The sequence below is a fragment of the Indicator indicator genome, chromosome 30 (assembly GCF_027791375.1).
Source record: "Indicator indicator isolate 239-I01 chromosome 30, UM_Iind_1.1, whole genome shotgun sequence".
Lineage (NCBI taxonomy): Eukaryota > Metazoa > Chordata > Aves > Piciformes > Indicatoridae > Indicator > Indicator indicator.
This window is the reverse complement of record NC_072039.1, coordinates 1,820,565-1,839,937: the sequence shown is the minus strand read 5'-3', so window position 1 is coordinate 1,839,937 and position 19,373 is coordinate 1,820,565. Positions and strand designations below refer to the sequence as shown.

The window sequence follows — 19,373 nt, the reverse complement described above, 5'->3', positions numbered from 1 at the left end:
CCACCCTCCCCACCCCACCCCGCTTTCACTCGCATCCCCCCAGCACTGAACCCCCCACCGGGAGTGAGGGTGGCTGATTGTCCAGCAGATCCCAAGTTCCCCGGGCCCGCTGCTCGGTGACCCCAGGTCCAGGGTATGGGCTACGGCTGCTCCGCCGGGGCGGCTTCAGCACCGCGGACAGCGGCGGGGCGGTGGCCGAGCACGGGGATACGGGGACCGTGGAGCGGAGCCCGGGCATAGGGAGCCCGGGGAACCGAGAGCAGGCCGCACCGGGGCCCTGGGAACCGGTGATCCGATATGGTTGTGGGGGTCCCCGGGGTGAGGAGTCCCGGTCCCACCGAGGGTCCCTGGAAGCCGAGTCCTGGCCGCAGAGCCCCGTCCTTGGTAAGGAGTCCCCAGGGAGCGGAGCCCCAGGGGCCGCGGAGCCCCAGCCCGACTGCGGGGGGGATGTTCCCGGCGCGGGGGTCCGTGCCCCGTTCCCCGCCCGCCGCCCGCTCCCGCCCCGGCGGAGCTCCCCAGTTCCGGTCACGTTGCCGCCTGTTTACGGCGCGGCGGGCGGTGGGTGGCGGGGCCGGGCCGGGCGAGGCGGGGCCGCCGCAGGCAGCGCGGGCAGCGCGGGAGCCCGGCGCGGCCCCGGCCCCGGCCCCGCCGCCCTCTCCATGACGCCCAGCGGGCGCCCCGCGGGGCCCCGCCGCTCCCCCCAGGTAAGGGATCGGGGGCTCGGCGGGACGGGTGCGGGGGGATGGCGGCGGCGGAGCTGGCAGCGGGGATGCGGGAGCTGGGTGCGGGGCCGGGCTGCGCAGCCAGCGGGGACAGGCCCGGGGAACGGGCTGCGGCTCGGGGGGAACCGGTCCTCCGGGAGCTGCCCACTCGTGCTGTTTGGAAGTTGCTTCATTCCGCGTACTGCTCGGTTCTTCCCCCGTGGCTCGGTTCTTTTCTCCTGGCCCATTTCTCCTCCCGTGTCTCGGTTTTCCTCTCCTGGGTTGGTTCTTCCATCATGGCTCAGTTCTCCTCTCCTGGCTCGGTTCTCCTCCCGTGGCTTGGTTCACCTCCCGCTGCAGGGAGCAGTTCCAGGTCCGGCAAGGCTCTGCCCGTGAGCACTGGCAGCTGCAGAGTTCAGCGCCAGAGGAAGGACCCAGCTGGGGACCAGACAACATTGCTGCAAATTCCCGAAGTGCAGGGTGGCACCGCGAGGATCACCCACTTATGAGGAGGATTGATTCAGAGTGCTGATGGTGGGCCAAATTCTGCTCCCGACGGAGAGCTGGATCCATAGTGAATTCCCCTGGAGCCAGCAGGGGAGAGGGTGGCCTTGCTTCCAGCATCTGCAGCCACACGATGGGCTCTGGCTGTCAGGCAGGCAGCTGTGTTCAGGGAATTGTGACAAAACTCAGTCATTTATGATCAGGTTTGCATCGATTTGCCTTTAAATAGATGCTGCTAGATGGTGAACACAGATAGGGCTCCAGGTGTCATTGTGCCTCTGCTGGGATCAGAGGACATTTCCCAGTGACTTTCCCAAGGCTGGGATTTCACCTCTAGTTTCTATTCCTGGCATCGCTGCTACCTCTGTGACCTTCTGCAAGTTTCTCATCTTCCTGCTGCCTTCTTTTTCCTCCTGCTTAAAGGCAGAGCTGCTGCCTGGTGTGGCTGCAAAGTTTGTGTTGATGTTTGAGCTCCTAGCCAGGGAGCAGTATGGATTTCTGGTGTGTCAGTGCTTGTTCCTGTGTGTCCCAGTCTGATGGGGAGGGCGTTGCTGGCATCCACAGCAGGATGAAGTATCGACCTGCTCCTGCAAACCTCGTTTGTGCCCTCTGACTCCCAGTTAATTTGCCATTTATTGGGGGGAAATGATTCTGTGGTGTGCCAGCGTTTGTGCTGGGCTCTGTGTGTGTGTGTGTACACTACCTGCCCAGTGCATCACTGGGAGATGAGGGCTTTCCTTGGGTCAGAGTTCTGGGATTCTGCTTGGCCTTCAGTGACAGACTCCAGCAGAAGTCCGGAAGCAGATTCTCAAACAGTCTGTACGAAGGACATCAACTCTTAGTAGACTTGGAACTAAGTCACTCCTTGTAGCTGTTTCAGGATGCTGCTCCAGCCATTCTGCTCTGTGGAATGAGAATTCTGATTAATTAAGATGAAATTGTGACTCTTACTGAGGGCTTGGAGAGCTTCTGCCAAGGGCCTGGGCAGGGGCAGGGTGGGCAGGGAGATCCCAGCACAGCAGGGAAGCTTTCTCTGCAAGGGAGCAGCACTCTGGCCTGTTCTAGAGCTGTGCTTTCACAGTTCCTTTGAGTAAATTTGGGAATTAAGGTATTAAAAGTGCATTTTTAAATGTAAAGATCTGATCCCAAGGGCCCTGCTGAGGGGCTCACCACTCCAGGGAGGGGCCTGGGAGCCCTGTGCTCAAGATCTTGGATGGTCAGCAAGAGAAGCTTGTTCCTGGAAAGCTCTCAGTGCTAGAGCAAAGTCCCTTTGACATCCCCTCCAAAACCTGAGGCAGCATTCAGACATAGCTCTGCTGGGAGAAAGGATCAGATGAGAAGGAAGAGGTCACCTTTGAACAGGGGCAGAAACAACTGTTCAGCTGAGCACTGCCTCCTCCCTGGCTCTGTGTCTCTGTACATAGAGCTGCCAGAAGCACAAGGGCACAGAGCATCCTTCCAGCTAAAGAGGACTGTGACTTGCCCTTGGCTTTCATGATGAATGACATTGTTTTCCGGAGTTGTAGCCTCATACAGAACTCCTCAGAGCCACAGAGGACATGGTCACTGTGAAGGCTGCCACCACTGGTTGCTTTGGCAGGATGGAACTAGTCTGGAAAAGAAAAGCAACAGCTACAGCAACAAGGCAGGGATCGGAGCAGGTTCACTTCCAGTCTCATCCCTGCTCACAACCATCCTTTTGGGAGCTGTGCTCATGAGGCCAGGGTGAGGATGCTCCTCAGCATCCCTGAGACAGCCCTCACCACTGTGCTTTGGCTGTCTTGTCTTTGGCACGGGCTAAGGGTCCCCACCTTGCTTCACCACATTGAAATGTGGTCACCAGCACTTGCTGGGTGCCTTGAAGACCTCAACATGGGGAGCTTTGGCATTGCTAGCTGGGAGATGTGGTGGCCCTGTAAAGCATCATTAAGTCAGCCAGCAGCAGCAGCAGCTAATCCCTATCAGCTCCCAACTGCTCCCAAGTGATTGTGCTGCATGGAAAGACCAGAGGCACACACCAAGCTGAAGGCTCAGAACGCTGCTGCAAGCCCCACCTGCCTCCAGAAGCAAGGGAGGGGAGATTCCAGCTGTTGAGAGCTTTGAGGTAATGAGTGGACATGGCCCTGGGGAGGCAAGAGTGCATCCCCTGCCTTGGTAATGCTAGAGATGCTTCAAGAGCTTCTTGCAGCTTCTGCTGAAGCCTCAGCACCAACCTGCAGCTCTGTTAACAGCTCCTGGCTCTTGCATCATTGCCTGGGACACCAAGCACCTTCCTTCTTCACCCCTGGGGTGGTGAAGCAGCATCAGGCTCAGGTGACAGCCTGTGTTTCCCTGGCTCCTGCAAGGGGCACAGGAGCCCCAGGAGACATCTCCCCATCACTGCTCTCAGGTAGCAGTGTGACTGTCACCAGTGACATCCCTGTTGTCACTCCTGTGAAGGCAGCTCCTGCCCCTGCCTGCCTCATCATCCTCAGTGCTGACAGGAGCTTCACGTGTGGACAAAGTGAGCTGCTCTCCCCCAGACACAACATCTCTGACACTCCTGCCCCCAGTTGAGAGTGACTTCTCAAGGGGAAGTCACACTGGCCAGGCAAAGCTGGCCCAGACCCACCAAGGATTTCTCCCAGTGAGTTTGGAACCATGCACAGGTACATTAGGCAGGATTTTTATCTTCCAAATCAGAGCCAACAAACCTCAATGCCAGGATTTTCCTTTGGCTTTTCTTTACAGCTTGATATTTATCAACCATTTATTTTGAAAGGAAAAACATTTCCATTGGTTAAAAAAAAAAAAAAAAAGAAGAGGGGAATTTCCTCCTTCCAGGGAGGAGGGAAAGTTGAGTGGAAAATTTGCAGCCATTCCTTCTAAAGACATTTCAACTAGGCAGAACAAAGTGCTTGAAAATAGCTCCACATGTCCCCCGGGCTCCGTCCAACCTACTTTCTGATGGTTCCTGAGATGAGGTTCCACAGCTCCCACCCCGCACCCAGCACACCACAGCTGGGGCTGGCAGAGGGTCTGTGCCATGCTGTGATTCCTGCCCCCAGTCCATGGCAGATGCCAGGTACTTCCATGGCTGCTGTGCTGGCACAAGTCAGTCGATGCTATCACACCATTAACCAATGCCCATCGCTGCCAACTCTGGTGGCACACAGGATGAGTGCCAGCTTCGTGTCTGTTAATAAGGGTGCCACCAGCAAGTGTTGGGTGATGGCTTTCAAGCCATCACCTCCCCACTCAGAACATGAATGATGAGGAAATTAAGTCAGAAGCTAGAGTTCTTTTTTTTTTTTTTTTACCCCCTGGTTCCATTTTAAAATGCACAGCACTGAGGGACTGCCAGTCCCTGGGGTCCTGGCAGTGCCAATGTTTCCCTCACCCAGACCCATTAGTTGTGGAGCCTCCCCTTACTCCCCTACTCCATTAAACAGCAGGAACAGGCAGAGCTGGCTTGGAGGACTTCACAGATCTGGAGAGGCCTTGGCAAGAGCCAAGCTTTGGACTCGGGGCACTGCCAAGATCTCTTGCTGTGGAGCAGAGCTTAACTAGGCTGTGGTTTGATTTTGGTTGCAGGAATTATCTCAGGATGGCTGCATGGCCAGCTGGGCATGCCAGCGCTGCAGCTGGGCACTCACTGCCCCTGAACTTCTGCAGGCAGAAACCTGAACTCAGAGGGTGATGGAGGAGGGAACAGGAGCAGCTTCCCAGTGACAGGACTGTGCCTCCTGTCCCTCTGGCATCAGCTGGGTGTGCTGCAGGTTCCTGTGCTCCTGGACTGAGTGCAGGGATGAAGGACACACTCCACACCTACCCAAGATGGTGTTTCCCCAGGCTAGGGGTTCTTTCAGAGGTTTATTTTTATCTGCCTGCTGCAGCAGCACAGGTAGGCAGCTAGCTGAAGCCATTAATGAAGGCATGGTGACGGCACAGGGCTGCCAGCAGCTCTGCTCTGCGAGGAGGGTGCCAGGGACAGCATTCCTGCTTCTGGAGGGCAGCACAACTGCCCTGGGCACGTAATGCTGATCAGGTCAGACAGAGCATGTTGCATCTTCCATGTGTCAGATCTCTCACTGCAGTCACTGCTTCGCAGTGCTGGGGTTGTCGAGCAAGAGCCAAGATCCTCTCCGGCACAGCTCCCAGCCAGGGCCCGCTGGGAGCAGTCCTGTCCCTGATGCTGTCCTGCTCAGTGACAAAACACTTCCCAAGGCCAAATTCAAACCAGAGCTGAAACTGGAGTCCATGCAGCAGCAGCTTCTGTTCAGAAAGCCCCTGAGCCCCTGAGCCTCCCAGCTCCAGTGCAGGCAGGATGGGAGCTGGCCCTGCCATGCGTCGGATGGCCTAGGGACCATTCCCTGGGGATCTTCTACACAGAGCTGCTTCCCCCACAGCCACATCCCTGTGGAAAGGGTAGATGGGAGCAGACCCCCACTTTGCACCTGAGCCTGGGGTGCTGCTGTGTGTCTGATCACAGCCCTCTCTGCTCCCCACAGGCCTGGACTGTGAATCTGGTTGCGATGGAGACTGTGTCCCTGGAGCACCAGATCCAGAGCGTGCAGCGCCACATTGCTTTCCTGAAGAAGGAGCAGATGGAGCTGCTCCATGACCTGCACCTGGAGATCCTCCGCCTGCAGAAGCACTGCTCAGGTGAGCACTGGGGTGGTCATGGCATGGGGAAGCTGTGTGCCCATGGAGCACGTTGGGCAGAGAAACTCCTGCTGGCACCCTAGGGATGGTCCCATGCAGGAGCATTCGGCAGGACGTGGAGATGGTGAGCAGTGAGACGCAGGGGATCCTGCTTGGAGTGGGATCAGGGATCCCCATCTCCTTCAGCCTCTGACTTGCACCCCTGGCCCAGCTGCCAGCAGCACCTCCCTGGACTGGATTTGGTGTGGATGCAACAGCCTGAGATTGCTGCTCTGCAAGTGTGTGCCAGGAGCTTCCTGCAGCTGCAACACCAAAGAACCAGGGGGATTTTGATTCTGGACTTCAGCTCTCCAGGGAGGTGATAGGACAGGAGGCTGTTGGTAGCCCCTCAGCCCATCCCTTGTGCTCTCACCATGCCCAGGGCCCAGCTCTGCCTGGCTGCATGTTCCTGCCCTGGCAGTGGTTTGGCTGCAGCAGTCACTGCCCCAAGGGATTGACTGGTGTGGGGGAAGGGAAAAGCCCAGCCTCAGCCAGCAAGGTGCTCCTGCCTTTTCCTCCAGGGCTCTGTGCCCTCAAAGGGGTTTTGGTTATGAAAATGGAAAAGTCGTTCATCATTTCTGCCAGGTGCCAGGAGACTTGGGGAGGGAGGAGGGTTAAACACCATTGATAATGGGGATGTATGAGACCATGCCAAGGCCACTTTCAGAAGAGGAAGAAATGTGATTTTCTTGCTTAGGTTTTGTTGCTCTTTATTCTCTTGCACACAGAGAGGTGAAATCTGTTCCTTACTGCAGCTGTGCTGAAAGAGCACTACTGCCAGCAGCATCAGCACATCTGTTCCCCTGTCCCATGCTACTCCCTCTTCTGGAGGGAGGGACCCTGCCAGGCATCCCCAGCAGCCCCTTGCAGAGGCTGCAGCTTCCTAGCCTTGCCCAAGATCAGAGGCTGTCCCCAGGAGCCTCAGGAAGAGGGCAAATGCTGCCCAGGCTCACAGCAGCCCCTGCAGCCCCCAGTGAGAGTCTGCCCATTTCCAGTCCCCAAGAAGCACAGACACAAGCCTGGCATGGGGCTTGGGGACCTGCCTGTGGGGTGCACAGAGCCAGCCCCCACCCCACAGACGTGTCACCCTGCCCTCCAGCCAGCCTCACAAGAGCCACAGCTCCCCAGGCTCCTGCCCGCCGCCGGAGCTCATTCCAACTTGTGCCGCTGCTCTCATCAATAATTCAGGCACAGCTAATTACTCCTTGTCTGCAGCCTCCCTGATTCCCAGGAAACAAAGGCATGGCTGCATCAGTACTTGGTTGGTTTTCCCCAGCCTTTCCCAGCTTTTGCTGCTCTGTTTCATCGCTCCAATGGCTTCATCCATGTCCTCTCCATGTGGCTGGGACAGCGGAGTTCTGGTGCCTGAATCAGACTGGGGGCTTGGAGCCCTAGGGGCAGAAGGGAGGCTGCTGCCCAGCTGGTTATCACTGATCTCCTTCCCACCACTGTCTGACTGGGCAAGTTACATCCTCCTCTGGGATCCTGCAGTGCCTTCTGCCAAGAGTGGTGGGGACCAAGCCCTGGTTAGTTTCAGGATGGCTTTGCTGATGGTTTGGATGCAGCTGGGGCAGGAGGAGTTGGTGACCCAGCACATGCCCCACAGAGCTGTGCTGGCTGCTCTGCAGCTCTTGGTTCAAACCTTAGACTTTTGCCCCATCCCCTCAGTCCCCTGAGGTGTCACCCTTGGAAATGGCCACCCTCTTGCACAGTTCTGTTTCTCAGCTGCCACCTACTCAGCCCTGAGAGGCTCCATCCAGATGCCAGAGTCTTGCTGACAGAGGGGCAGTTGAGCTGGCCATGTGCCAGGAAACCCCAGAGGTGGCACACAGCAAGCCTGAGGCTTTGGATCCAGCAGCAGAGCAGCTGGGTTCGGAAGGGACCTTATTCAAGTAAACAGATCCCCAGATTTGCTGTCCCTGGACACAGGGCAATTCCCAGTGTTCTGGGAGACTCCAACACCAAGGAGCAAGAAATCAGGAAGATTTCAAGAGCTGAAATCAGGTGCTCAGCTCCTGCCAGCTTATGACCCCCTGGCAGCCTTGTGCCCCGTGCCACAGCCTGGCAGGGAAAGTAAGCAGCTGCTGTGGGCATGTGCCACAGTCCTGCCTGCAAGGCAGGGCAGAGCTGGCCCCAGCACAGCCCACAGCCCAGTGTCCCGAGTTGGAGACTTCCCAGGAAGGTGGCACAGCCCCTAGCCTCGTGCTGTGATTCATTTCTTGGAACCAGCCTGGTCTTACAGAGCAGAGTTGGCTTCCCTCCCACTCCTGTTTCATCTGCAAGGTACAAACACAGCAGAAATAGTGATGGGTTCCTGATTCCTCTCCTTCTCCTTTTCCTGGAAGATGAGCTCAGGCCCTGTGGCCATGCTCAGCCTGCTCAGCTGTGCCAGCAGGGCGGTGCAGGAAAGCCTGGGGTGGGAGCAGAGCTGGCTTGGGTGATCCCTGCAGCAGGGCAGGGCATCACAGAGCTGGCAGATGGGGTCTCTGCACCCTGGCCAATGGCCTCTCTGCACCCTGCAACCTCGGGGCACCAGGACAGTCCTTCCAGGCAGCAAAGGGGGAAATGCAGTGTGGAAAGAAGCTGTGCCTTCAATAAACCCAGTTCTAGTTTGTCCACAGGCATCTGGCCCTCCAAGGGGCACACAGCCACCACCAGGAGGGTCACACAGCTGGGAGGCTGCTGCAGGGCTGACCCACATGGCACAGCCCATGGCAGGGGACACAGACCAGCTTGTCCCAGATCATGGCAGGAGATACAGACCAGCCTGTCCCAGCCTGGGGCAGGGAACGCAGACCACTATGTCTCAGTCCATGACTGGATCCATCCCACAGAGCTGGGACTACCTGAGAGCCCTCTGGGTGCTCTCCCCTGGATTTGCCCCTCGGGGGTCATGGGGTTGGAACTGGGGCAGGTTCCCACCAGCCCCTGTGGCTCCAGCACAGATGCTGGGAGCCTAGGCTGTGCACACACACACCCCCCCCCCCACACACACACCCCATCCCCACTCAGCAGGGCAGAATCATCTCTGGAAATGGGCAAAGTGCTTCACTCTTCGTTTGAAACACATCTGAGCCTCCAAACCTATTATTCTGGCTTCAGCAGCATAACACAGCAGCCATCGATCTCCAGTGGGGCAGTCGGGGTGCTGAAAGCTTTCCAGAAGCTGCATTACCTCCCTGGTTACTTCTGCCTCTCACTGCAGATTTGTTTTCCAAGACAGCCTGGCAGAGCAGCCCGAGCCAAGCATTCTGTTTCAGAAGGATGGGGTGGTGAGGATTAGAGTCAACATGAAAGCAGATTAAAAGAAAAATGTAGGGCAAAGATTAACCGTTTGAACTCATTTTCGGAGGGGGAGGGGAAAGGAGGAGGAAAGCTCCAAAACAACTAAATGGTGCTGCCAGCCCTCTCATCCTCCTCTGGGGTTTGGTGGGCTATGATGATGAATGCAGGAGAGGCTGCCTGCAGAAGTGTGCAGGGTTAAAGTGAACTCTGGAAAGTCCCTGAGCTCCCTCCCTCGATGCCCTCCGTGAGCTGGTTTCATAGCCAGGGGCTCAGCAGAGCGCAGGGAACAGCAGGCAGCAGCAGGCAGCGTGTGAGAGCCGAGCGGGCAGGCAGGGGCTCGGTGCCAGGCTGAGAGTGGATTCTGAAGGCACAGGGTGCCCCTGGAGCAGGGCAGCATCCTCCTGTGGGCACAGGGTGCCGAGGCTGCTCCGCTCATGCCAGAGAGAGACAGGATCAGCCTGGGAGCAGCAAATGATGAAATCGGTCGGGTGGCAGCTCACACTTTGGTCTATTTTCAGTCCCTCGCTCTGCTCTTTGTCCTGATTTAGAGCACCAGAAGTGGTTCGGCAGGGCTCTTAGGAAAAGCAAAGGCACCGCTGGAGAAACAGCACCGCGGGGCAGGACCCGCGGGCGCCACCATGGCCACGTCACGGGGGGCAAGTGCCACGGCAGATGCCAGGTCCCAGGGCTGCTCAATAATGTATAAACTGCTGGAATCATCTGGGCCTGGGGCCGCTGCTCCCAGCTGGTCACTCTCACCCCATGGGCTGGGTAGGGGCCACGTCGCAGCCGCGGTGATGGTCGCTGCCCTGGCACGGGGGGACTCGGGGAGCACGCAGGATGGGGCGGGGGGGGGCGGGAGGGGAGGGGACGGCTGCTCCTTCTCAGTCCTCTGCCATTTCTCCTCCAGAGCTCACCCATGACCTGGAAATAAAGGAGCTGGAAGCCCGCCAGCAAGGTAAGAGCACAGGTTTGTGCAGAGATAAGATAAGGGGGGAGTGTGTTTGGGTGCAGGGGGCACCCAAAGAGCCTGGAGCTGGAGGGGGCCTCATCAGGCCACCCAAGGAGGGGAAGTGGACCTTGGCTGCTGGGCAGGGCTGGGCTGGGAAGTCAGTGAGCACATTCACAGCCTGTTGGCAGCCTCTCAAATGCCTGGGCAGCCACCCTGGAAGGTTTTGCACATGAAAGCCATCACCTCTGGGTCAGCTTTGCTACTGCTCCTACACAGCTCCCCCCCCCCCGGGGGGCAGCTCACAGACCCCCAGGTCGAGACTTCAAGCCTACAAACCCTTCATACCCAGGGAAAAGCCAGCAAGGACATATCCAACCCCACCTCCAGCTCCCTGCAATCCAGACACCATTCAGAAACCTGCCAGTGCTCTTGGGTCACTGAACAGGCAACTTTGCCCACAGACTCATCCTTCACGTTCCAAAACGAGGGCCAGAAATGTCTTGGGGCATGGAAAATATCTGCACAGGCAGATGGGACTGGGGGTAACTGGAAACTTGGGGGTAACTGGAATTCCCTCACCCCAAGTCTGCCACAGGCAGGAGACCTCCTGCCAGACCAGCATGGCACAGGGCTCTGGCATCAGTGCTGGACCCTGCAGCCTGATGGCCAACTGAAAGCCAGTGCCAAGGGACACAGGAGCAGGCACTGAACTCACCCTGATTTCAGCCTCTCCTCCAGCAAGAAGTGCCCAGCCAGGCAGGATTGTGCCTGGTAGTGTGCTGGGCTGTACCCACCTGCACGTGGGCACACCAGCAGAGCAGAGACACCCCAGACACCATGTCCTGCTGCCCCCCTCCTTCCTGAGCATCCCTGTGCCTCAGCCCCTCGTCTGAAGGCAGATCCCAGCATCTCTCACTCTCACCTGCAGCCCTGACCCCTGGAGCAGGCTCTGGCCAGCCTGGCACCCGTGGGCTGTGTTGGGCAACCCTCTGGGAGGTGCAGTCTGGACAGTGGGGCCCACAGGTGGGAGCTGGGCTCTCCCTCGAGGATTTCCCTGGCTCATCCACCCTTCCTGTTGCCTTTCCTGGATCCCATTGCCTGCCATGGCCTTGCTCTGTCCACAGCCCAGTAGGGAGTGGGTGCACACCAGTGTCCCCAGGGGCTCCCTCCTTGCCTCTGCCCCTAGGTGCCACAGGATGAGACCACCCTTGCCATGATGCCACCACACAGCTCTAGGTGATTCACCCCTGTCCCAAACAGCACCCAGGGGAGGCTCAGACAGGCAGTGGTGCCTGCCAGAGGATGCTCTGTGAGCAGCCCAACTCTTCTTCATCCTCTGTCCCAGAGATGAAGCTGAAACTCATCCCTGGTGCTGCCTGGGCACAGTCCCTGGCACTGAGCTGCAACCTGCTCTTCATCCTTGGAGCAGGGGCTGGCAGTGCCATGGGGACAGTGCCTGGTGGGCACGGGGCTGCCCTCACCAGGGCCATTAGCATTCTCCTCTCTTGGCAGCACCCTCGCTCAGTGCCACAGCAAGCTTCAGAGGGATTTGGCTCTCTGAGCCCCAGGGCTGTCCCCAGGAGACATCCAGCCCCTCTCAGCCCACCCTGATCCCAACAGACCCCCTGCTCCCACCTCACCTCCCTCCTGCTGCTAAGCCTGAGGCTGGTGCCTTGCTGCTTTTGGGAGCACCTGGCACCCTGCCTGTGGGTGCCAGCAGCATGGCACAGACCATCCTGTGCAGCCAGTCCCACGCACAGGTCTCTGCCTTTGCACAGCTTGCAAAGAGCAGCATCACTTTTTGCCACACTTATGGGGCAACCACCTCATTTAAGCTGCCATCAAATGACTGCTCTGCAGATGCCACTCAGGAGTAATTGCAGCGTGCAGCTGCCTCCCCGAGCTCTCCTCATAAAGCATTTTCCTCAGCAGGAGGAGCTGGGGCTCGGGCAGTTGCAAATCTCATCGTAAAAAGCAGGATTAGTGCAGACAATGGGAGCAGGCCTGGGCAGGCTGGGTGAGCCTGTGGGTGCCAGCCTTGGCGGGGAGCGTCTGCTCCCCTCCCTGTGCCCCACCAAGGGCTGGCTGCAGGAGCTCACTGCCAGGGTCAGCAGTCTGGCTGTGAGCAGAGGGGGTGCACCAGGGCAGTCTGGCCTCCTGTGTCCCCATGCCAGGCTCATGGCACAGCTGCAGAGCTCAGCCCCTTTGCTGCAATGGTGTCAACCCCCCGTGCCAGCAGCTCCAGCTGCTACTTCGCACCCACAGGTGGGATGTGCCCCCTCCCCAAGCAGCCCCATCCCCCAGACACCATGAAATGAATCAGTGTGGCTGCAGTGCTCTCCTCCCATCCCTCACCTCCTCCAACCTTCCAGGATCTTTAGCAGAAGGGATTGGGAATGCCAAATTTTGTCATCCAAACTGCTCTACATGTGTGTACTCTGCACTGGCTCTCAATGCCACTGTGGCAGGTGGGGATGGAGGAAGGATGGATGGATGGATGGATGGATGGATGGATGGATGGATGGATGGAGAGAGGGATGGATGGATGGGTGGGTGGATGGATGGATGGATGGATGTCAGGCACGTGCTATCCTCCTGCAGGCTGAAGGAGCCCACATGGGCTGGCCAGAACAGGGCAGGGTGTGCAGGAGCAGTGTGCAGGGCCCATGTCACCCTTTTTTGGGGGCCTGTGTTGTGACTCAGAAGGGCAGGGGCAGGGAGGGCATCCATCAGCTGCTGAGGTGTGGGAAGGGCAGGGAGGGCATCCATCAGCTGCTGAGGTGTGGGAAGGGCAGGGAGGGCATCCATCAGCTGCTGAGGTGTGGGAAGGGCAGGGAGGGCGGTGTGAGCCATGAGGAGCCCTGATGCAGCACCTCTGTTTTAACAAGTCCAGCCCGCACCCCAGCGCTGGCAGGAGCAGAGGGCTGAACAGGACAGAAAGCAGAGGTCCTGGGTGTGAGCACACAGCAGCCAGGGAGGGCTGGGACCTGCCCATCCTGCTCCCCTGAGCCCACTCCTCCCTCCCTACCCAGCCCAGCCCGGCTCCAGCTCCTCCATAAGCCTGGATTAGCATCTCCATCCTCTCCAATCAGGCTGTGGGGTCTCGGGGCTTGAGGTCAACAGCCCCTCCTAAACTGATGATTTCACTGCCGTTCCCTTCTCTCTCCAGCACGTATGCTCCCCTGCGCCCTCTGCACAAAGTCACTTTTAGCGTGAAAACTGAGTGCGCTGGGAAACGCCAAAGCTGCAGCGTGAGGCTGCAGCGAGGCAGAGGCGGCAGCTGCCATGGCAACGGCGTCCTGCACCAGCACTGCCTTTGCTTCCAGCCCCTGCGCTGTGGTGCTGCACATCACAACCTGCCACAGCACCACAGCTCAGGGCTGTCGAGGGTCCCTGTTCCCACCTCAGCTCCCAGACAGCACTCGAGCAGCCTCAGTGGCACAGCTGGGACATGTTGGCACAGGAGAGTGGCCAGCAGCCGTGTCCATGTGTGCCCTGACAGCCCTGCTGGGAGCTGAGGCCATGGCACTGGGCTGAACCTCCACCACTGCTTCCCCTGAGCCCTTTCTGTGCCTCGTCCCCGCAGATGTGCTGGATCGGGAGCTGGAGGAGAAGTGCCGGGCGATGGAGGCGCAGCTGCAGGAGAAGGAGAAGGACAACCTGGAGCTGCGCAAGGAGCTGCAGCACAAGGAGACGCTGGTGGCCGCGCTGCGCTCCAGCCTGCGCAGCAAGGAGCGCCGGTTCCTGGAAGAGCTGAAGCGGCGGAGCCACCGCGTCACCATCCTCGACACCGAGCTGCAGAAGCAGACGGAGGCTGCCGCGTACCTCTCTCTGCAGCTGCACGCCACGGCCCAGCGGCTCCCGGGGCCCCGGCCGGCTGGGAGGCCGCCCCCCGAGCAGCCTACCCCAGGACCCCCAGCCGAGGGCAGACCCCGGCGCCGCGGCCACCGGGCGCACCCCCGGCGCCCACCCGGGGACACTGGTGCCCGGCTCAGGGACCCCGTGCAGGAGGAGCACGACGCCATGCCCGACCCGGCTCTCTTCCTCTACACGGCACGGCCGCACGCCCCGCAGCGACCACCGCCGGAGCCCCCCTCCCAGGCCCGTGGCACCGCCGGTGCCAGCGCAGCCCCCCGAGTGCAGAGGGCCCCACGGCAGCCCATGCAGGAGCCGGTGGCCAGGGCCAGGTCGGCCAAGAGCGAGCCTGGCAAAAGGCAGGGGTCTGGTGCCCACGGTGCCCCCCGGGCCCGGGAGTAGGTGGCTGGCGTGGCCTGACTGGCTGGGATGGCTGAGCCCAGCGGCACTGGGGCAGGCACTGGCCAAGGCTGCTTTGCCCTCTCTTCTTGGAGGGGAAGGGGCAGTGGAAGGAGGATGTTCTGCTCAAACCTCCTGATCTGGGGAGGATCCTCCCTGCCCGAGGGGTCTGAGCCAGGGGTGCCATGGGGCAGGGAGGCAACCCCAGCACAGGGCCTGTGGAGGGTAAGCATCCAGGCACCTGTCCAGAGCTTCCAGGGGAAGGAAGGAAGGAAGGAAGGACGAAAGACAGAAAGAAAGGAAGGAAGGAAGGACGGAAGGAAGGAAGGAAGGAAGGAAGGACGGAAGGAAGGAAGGAAGGAAGGAAGGAAGGAAGGAAGGAAGGAAGGGAAGGAAGGAAGGAAGGAAGGAAGGAAGGAAGGAAGGAAGGAAGGAAGGAAGGAAGGAAGGAAGGAAGGAAGGAAGGAAGGAAGGAAGGAAGGAAGGAAGGGGAAGGAAGGAAGGAAGGAAGGAAGGAAGGAAGGAAGGAAGGAAGGAAGGAAGGAAGGAGGAAGGAAGGAAGGAAGGAAGGAAGGAAGGAAGGAAGGAGGAAGGAAGGAAGGAAGGAAGGAAGGAAGGAAGGAAGAAAAAGAAAGAAAGAAAGAAAGAAAGAAAGAAATGAAGATAGCATTTCTGGGATGAGAAGGTCTGCTCCTGCTCCTCAGAGCAGATGCTGGGTGTCTTTGCCCTGGCCAGGGATGCCAGGAGGTGGGTGTGCAGCAGCAAGCAGGAGGCTGTGTGGCACATGGCTGGGCACAGCAAGATGAGCTCAGCTGGGTCTCCTGCCCTGATCATCACCCAAACAGGAGCTGGGCTGGAAAAGACCCCAGACATCACCAGGAAGATCCTCTGGGATGCAGGCAGCTGAACAGCAGTTGCTGCTGTGGATGCAGGAGCCATGCCAGCCAGGTCCCAGTCTCTTGCTCTCCTGCTGTTTCCAGCATGGGTTCCTCCTGTGTTACATTTACACCCAGCACTTGGACAAGGTGGATGGACATGAACCATGAATGCCAGCCACGCCGGGCACCCCGTGTGGCTCCTCACCCACTGCAGCCTTGCTTCGTGTGCTGCTGGAGCAGGGCTGCAACTCATGCCCAGGTCTTGTCTGGCACCAGCATCTTGGTTCTGGGTCATGTCCACAGCCAGGTGCTGACCAGGTCTCCAGTCCTCCCCTGCTGCATCCTGGCACTGTGGCCGCACCTCCGCCCCCCAGGGCAGCCTTGCCTGATGCCCAAACCCAGCCACCAGCTTCAGACATCCATGCCCTGGATGTTGTGAGACAGCAGAAACAGGCAGAGGAGGGTTCTGGTGGCTGGGCAGGGTGAAGGCCTCGCTGCTCAGGTAAGGATGGGACCTGTGTGACTCTGAGCGGCACCGAGGGGCAGGTTTCACCCTGGTGGTTTGGCTGCCAGCCCTGGCTGGCCTGGCAGGATGGGGTGTCAATGCCCAGCTGGGTGGGCAGCAGCTTCCAGCAGGAGCCCTGCTGCCACTGCAGCTAGCACAGGTGGGAGGATGCCAGGGCCCACCATCAAACCCTGCTTCATTCCCTCTCAGTTTGAAGCCTCTTGAAAACCACCTTCCTCTCAGAGTGGCCAGGCTCAGGCTGCCTGAGCTCCCCTGCAGTGTGCCCATGCAGGCAGAGGTGTCTATTTTTGTAGCTCAATATTTATATCCTCCATGAAACTGCTTTGATGAGATTCTCAGCAGCAGTCCCCCGGTGAGCTCTGGGGGCAACCCAAACCCCTATGCGTAGCACTTGCACTAGCAGGACAGAAAAATAGCAGCTTTGGTCCCTTTCCTTTGGCTGTGATGTGAATAGTCAGGCTTCAGAAGGCAAGACCCCTGCTGCTCCCCCCAGGGAGGTTTGGGACACCTCCCTCCCCGCCCCTGCCTGCCACTCACTCGCCTGCTGCTGCCATGGTCTCTGAGGCACACCTGGGAAGTCTGGGAAGGAGCCCAGCAAAGCTCTGCCTGGGTCCTGCCTGCCCAGTGTTGCCCTGCCTGGAGCCCAGCAAAAGTGGGCAGCTCCTGGGGGCAAAGGCAAAGCTCTAGCAGGACATTTTTGCAGCCCCTGATGTATCCCAGGCCACTGCCTCAGGGAGTACAGAACCCAGCAGAGACCCCACCAGCTCCTATCTGCCCTCCCCAGCTGTCACCCTCTGTGGAAGCTGCAAAGAGCCCAGGCAGGGCTCTCACATGCCCTGGGAGGGGGGTGCAGGGGCAGCACAGAGGGCACTTGTAACCTCCAGCTGGGGCATGAGCACCTGGGTATGAGGGCACAAGGGAGAAAAGCTCCAAGCCTGGATCAGGGCAAGGCTGTGGGATCCTTCCCTCTTCTTGGTTCTGCATGGCACAAGCAACACCTGGGGGTGCAGCTCCTTGGCCACCTGCTTCCCGGGGATGTCACACAAGCCAGGTGACACTTGACCTTTGGAAATGGCTTTCTCTCAGGGTCAGAGAGGGGGCTGCTGAGGATTTGCCTCTGTTCTCTTAATGTGGAAGAGGGCAACGTCTGGCTGTCCCTTTAGCTGTGGTGTGCACAGCTGCCTTCCCCTCTCCTTCCTAGACAATCCCAAGAGACAGTCTGTGGCATTTTTATGATCAAATCCTGGATGAGATCGTGGTGTTCAGGACTGACCTGAGCACTGGAAAGGGGAGGGAGAGGGATGATCCTTCTGTGTAAATACCTGCCTAGCAATCATCATTTTTAGTGCCTAGTATGTAAATGAAGCAACCCTGTCTGAGCTGCAGCATCCTTCCCCCTCCGCCACTAATTAGCAGCTCGCTCAAGGAGGTGATCTCATTTCCAGTGCCCCCATGGCTTCTCCCAGTGCTCTGCAGTGCTGGCAGGCAGCTGGGCAGGCCCTGAGCCCCCCAGCAGAGCTGCCTACAGCAAGGGGCTTGATTCCTAGTGGGGTGGAGAGGAAGCATCCCTAGATCCCCCTTCTCACCAATGTCCTGTGCTGGGAAATGAGTTGTGGGGGTGAGCCCTGCACTTTCCCTGGGCCTCAGAGCAGGAAGGATCAGCCCCCCCCATGCTGTACCTGCTTCAGTCACTGCTGCTTTTTTGGGGGGGAAGCTCTAGAGATACTATATATACACTTATATATATATATATATATATGCACTTGTTTTGAAGGGAAAACACTGTATGATTGTAATAGAAATGATGTTGAGATAAATTATTTTAATCTTTGTATTTCTATAAAATGATCAAAGAGATCAAAATGATAAAAAAAAAAAAAAAGACTAATAAGACAGCATTTCCTGTGGTGTAAGGAGGGGGCTGCTCTTAGACCCAGGGAGCAGTGGGAGCCTGGGCAGTGGCTGCCCACCTCTCCCTGGGCTGACGGGGGGCTCTCACAGCCCTCCCTGGGCTCAGCCCTTGGCCCGTGAGGTGTAGCAGGGAGCTGGCAGTGCCACCAGAGTCCAAAGGGCACACAGGGCCCCAAGCTGTGCTGGGTGCCCGACAGGCAGAGAGCGAGGTGGGTACCTGGCAACACCTCTGAGCCTTGTGTGGAGCAAGCAAGGTGGAAGCTGGACTGGTGAAGCTGGGAGCCTGGAGTGGGTACGATGCAATAATGCTCAGCTGTGCCACCCCTTCTGTGAGCCATGACCTGCTGGGAGCTTGCTGCCTACAGACCAGCAGCCAGGCACCGCTCCTCTGTACCCCCTTCCTCCTGCAGCTCTGTAGGGGCTCATGGATTTGATGTCTTTGGTTTGCTAACCTCTCTTTTCCTTCTTGTTATTATTACTATTATTATGTTTCTGGTTGTTTTTTTTTTCCCTAATGCTGTCTGAGAAAGAAATGTCTCACATTGTGTAACCTTGCAGCGGGCACAGGGCAAGGGGCAGGTGGGGAGGAGATGTGTCCACTGCCCACTCTGTGCTGTGCCCTGTGCTAACCCCAGGCAGAGCAGTCAGGGGGTTGTCCCTCCTGCCCCCCACGAATTAAAAAGCCATATTTTCTGAATGTGTTTGCTGGGGCTGCCCTAGGTGCTCCCAGCTGTGTCCCTGCTGCCAGGATGCCATTGCAAAAGCTGCCCCCAGAACACCCCAAGGAGGCTGCACAGCCTCTCCCAGCACTGAGCAGAGACCTGCCTGTGGCACAGCCCAATCCTGCTGCCCTGGGCAGCTTTCCCCGAGGCAGGAAGAAGTTCTTCACATAAAGAGAGCTTGCCCATTGGAATGGGCTGCCCAGGGGGTGGGGTTGGCGTCCCTGGAGGTGTTTAACAAAAGCCTGGATGAGGCACTCAGTGCCATGTCTGGGTGATTAGATAGGGTTGGGTGATTGGTTGGACTTGATGATCTTGGAGGTCTCTTCCAAGCTGGTCGATTCTGTGATTCTGTGTGACCCCAAAGGCTTTCTGCAAACCCCCTCAGTGCAGGTGAAGCTGGGCGCAGAGCCCAACCCAGGGGTGCTGCACAGGGGCAGCCACCATGGAAGGGCCGAGGGGTGGTCTCTCCTGGGTGACCAGGAAAGCCAGCAGTGGCACAGCAAGAAGCATCTGCCTGAAGTGGCTGGAGAGCTGGAGCCGTGCATGGCCAGGGGTTGCTGCACTCTGCACAGTGCATCTCCAGGCATGAGTTCCCCAGAAGAAGCTCCCAGGAGGCAGAGGAAAGACAGCACTGCAGCGCTGCGCTCCCCACCAGGAAGGCTGAGCAGCAGCCTGCCAATGGACTTCCATCTTTGGTGAACATTCCAAGGTCTTCATGTGCAGCCTTGCCAACTGGCTCCTGCTGGCCTGGTGAAGCTGACACATCCTGCCCTTCTCCGGGAGCACCAGCCCTGGCATTCCCAGCTTCCTGACGAGCCAGTCTGGCTGCAGTGCTGCCAGGGCCGCCTCGCTGCACGTCTCTTCTTGTCACCCTCTTGCACTGTTGGCGCCTGGCTGCCAGGTCCTGCAGGGAACACAATAGGAGGGGAGAGAAAACTCCCTCCCTCCCGTCCGTCG

At 58.7% G+C, this 19,373-nt stretch overlaps 1 protein-coding gene across 1 annotated transcript; it reads left to right on the top strand.

Moving 5' to 3' along the window:
- Positions 1-659: 659 nt before the first annotated feature.
- On the top strand, positions 660-14,382 carry CCDC92B (coiled-coil domain containing 92B). The gene is made up of 4 exons (XM_054394448.1): positions 660-704; positions 5,696-5,849; positions 10,084-10,131; positions 13,712-14,382. Exons 1-4 carry the CDS (start codon positions 660-662, stop codon positions 14,380-14,382), a joined length of 918 nt encoding a protein of 305 aa, XP_054250423.1.
- Positions 14,383-19,373: the final 4,991 nt, after the last annotated feature.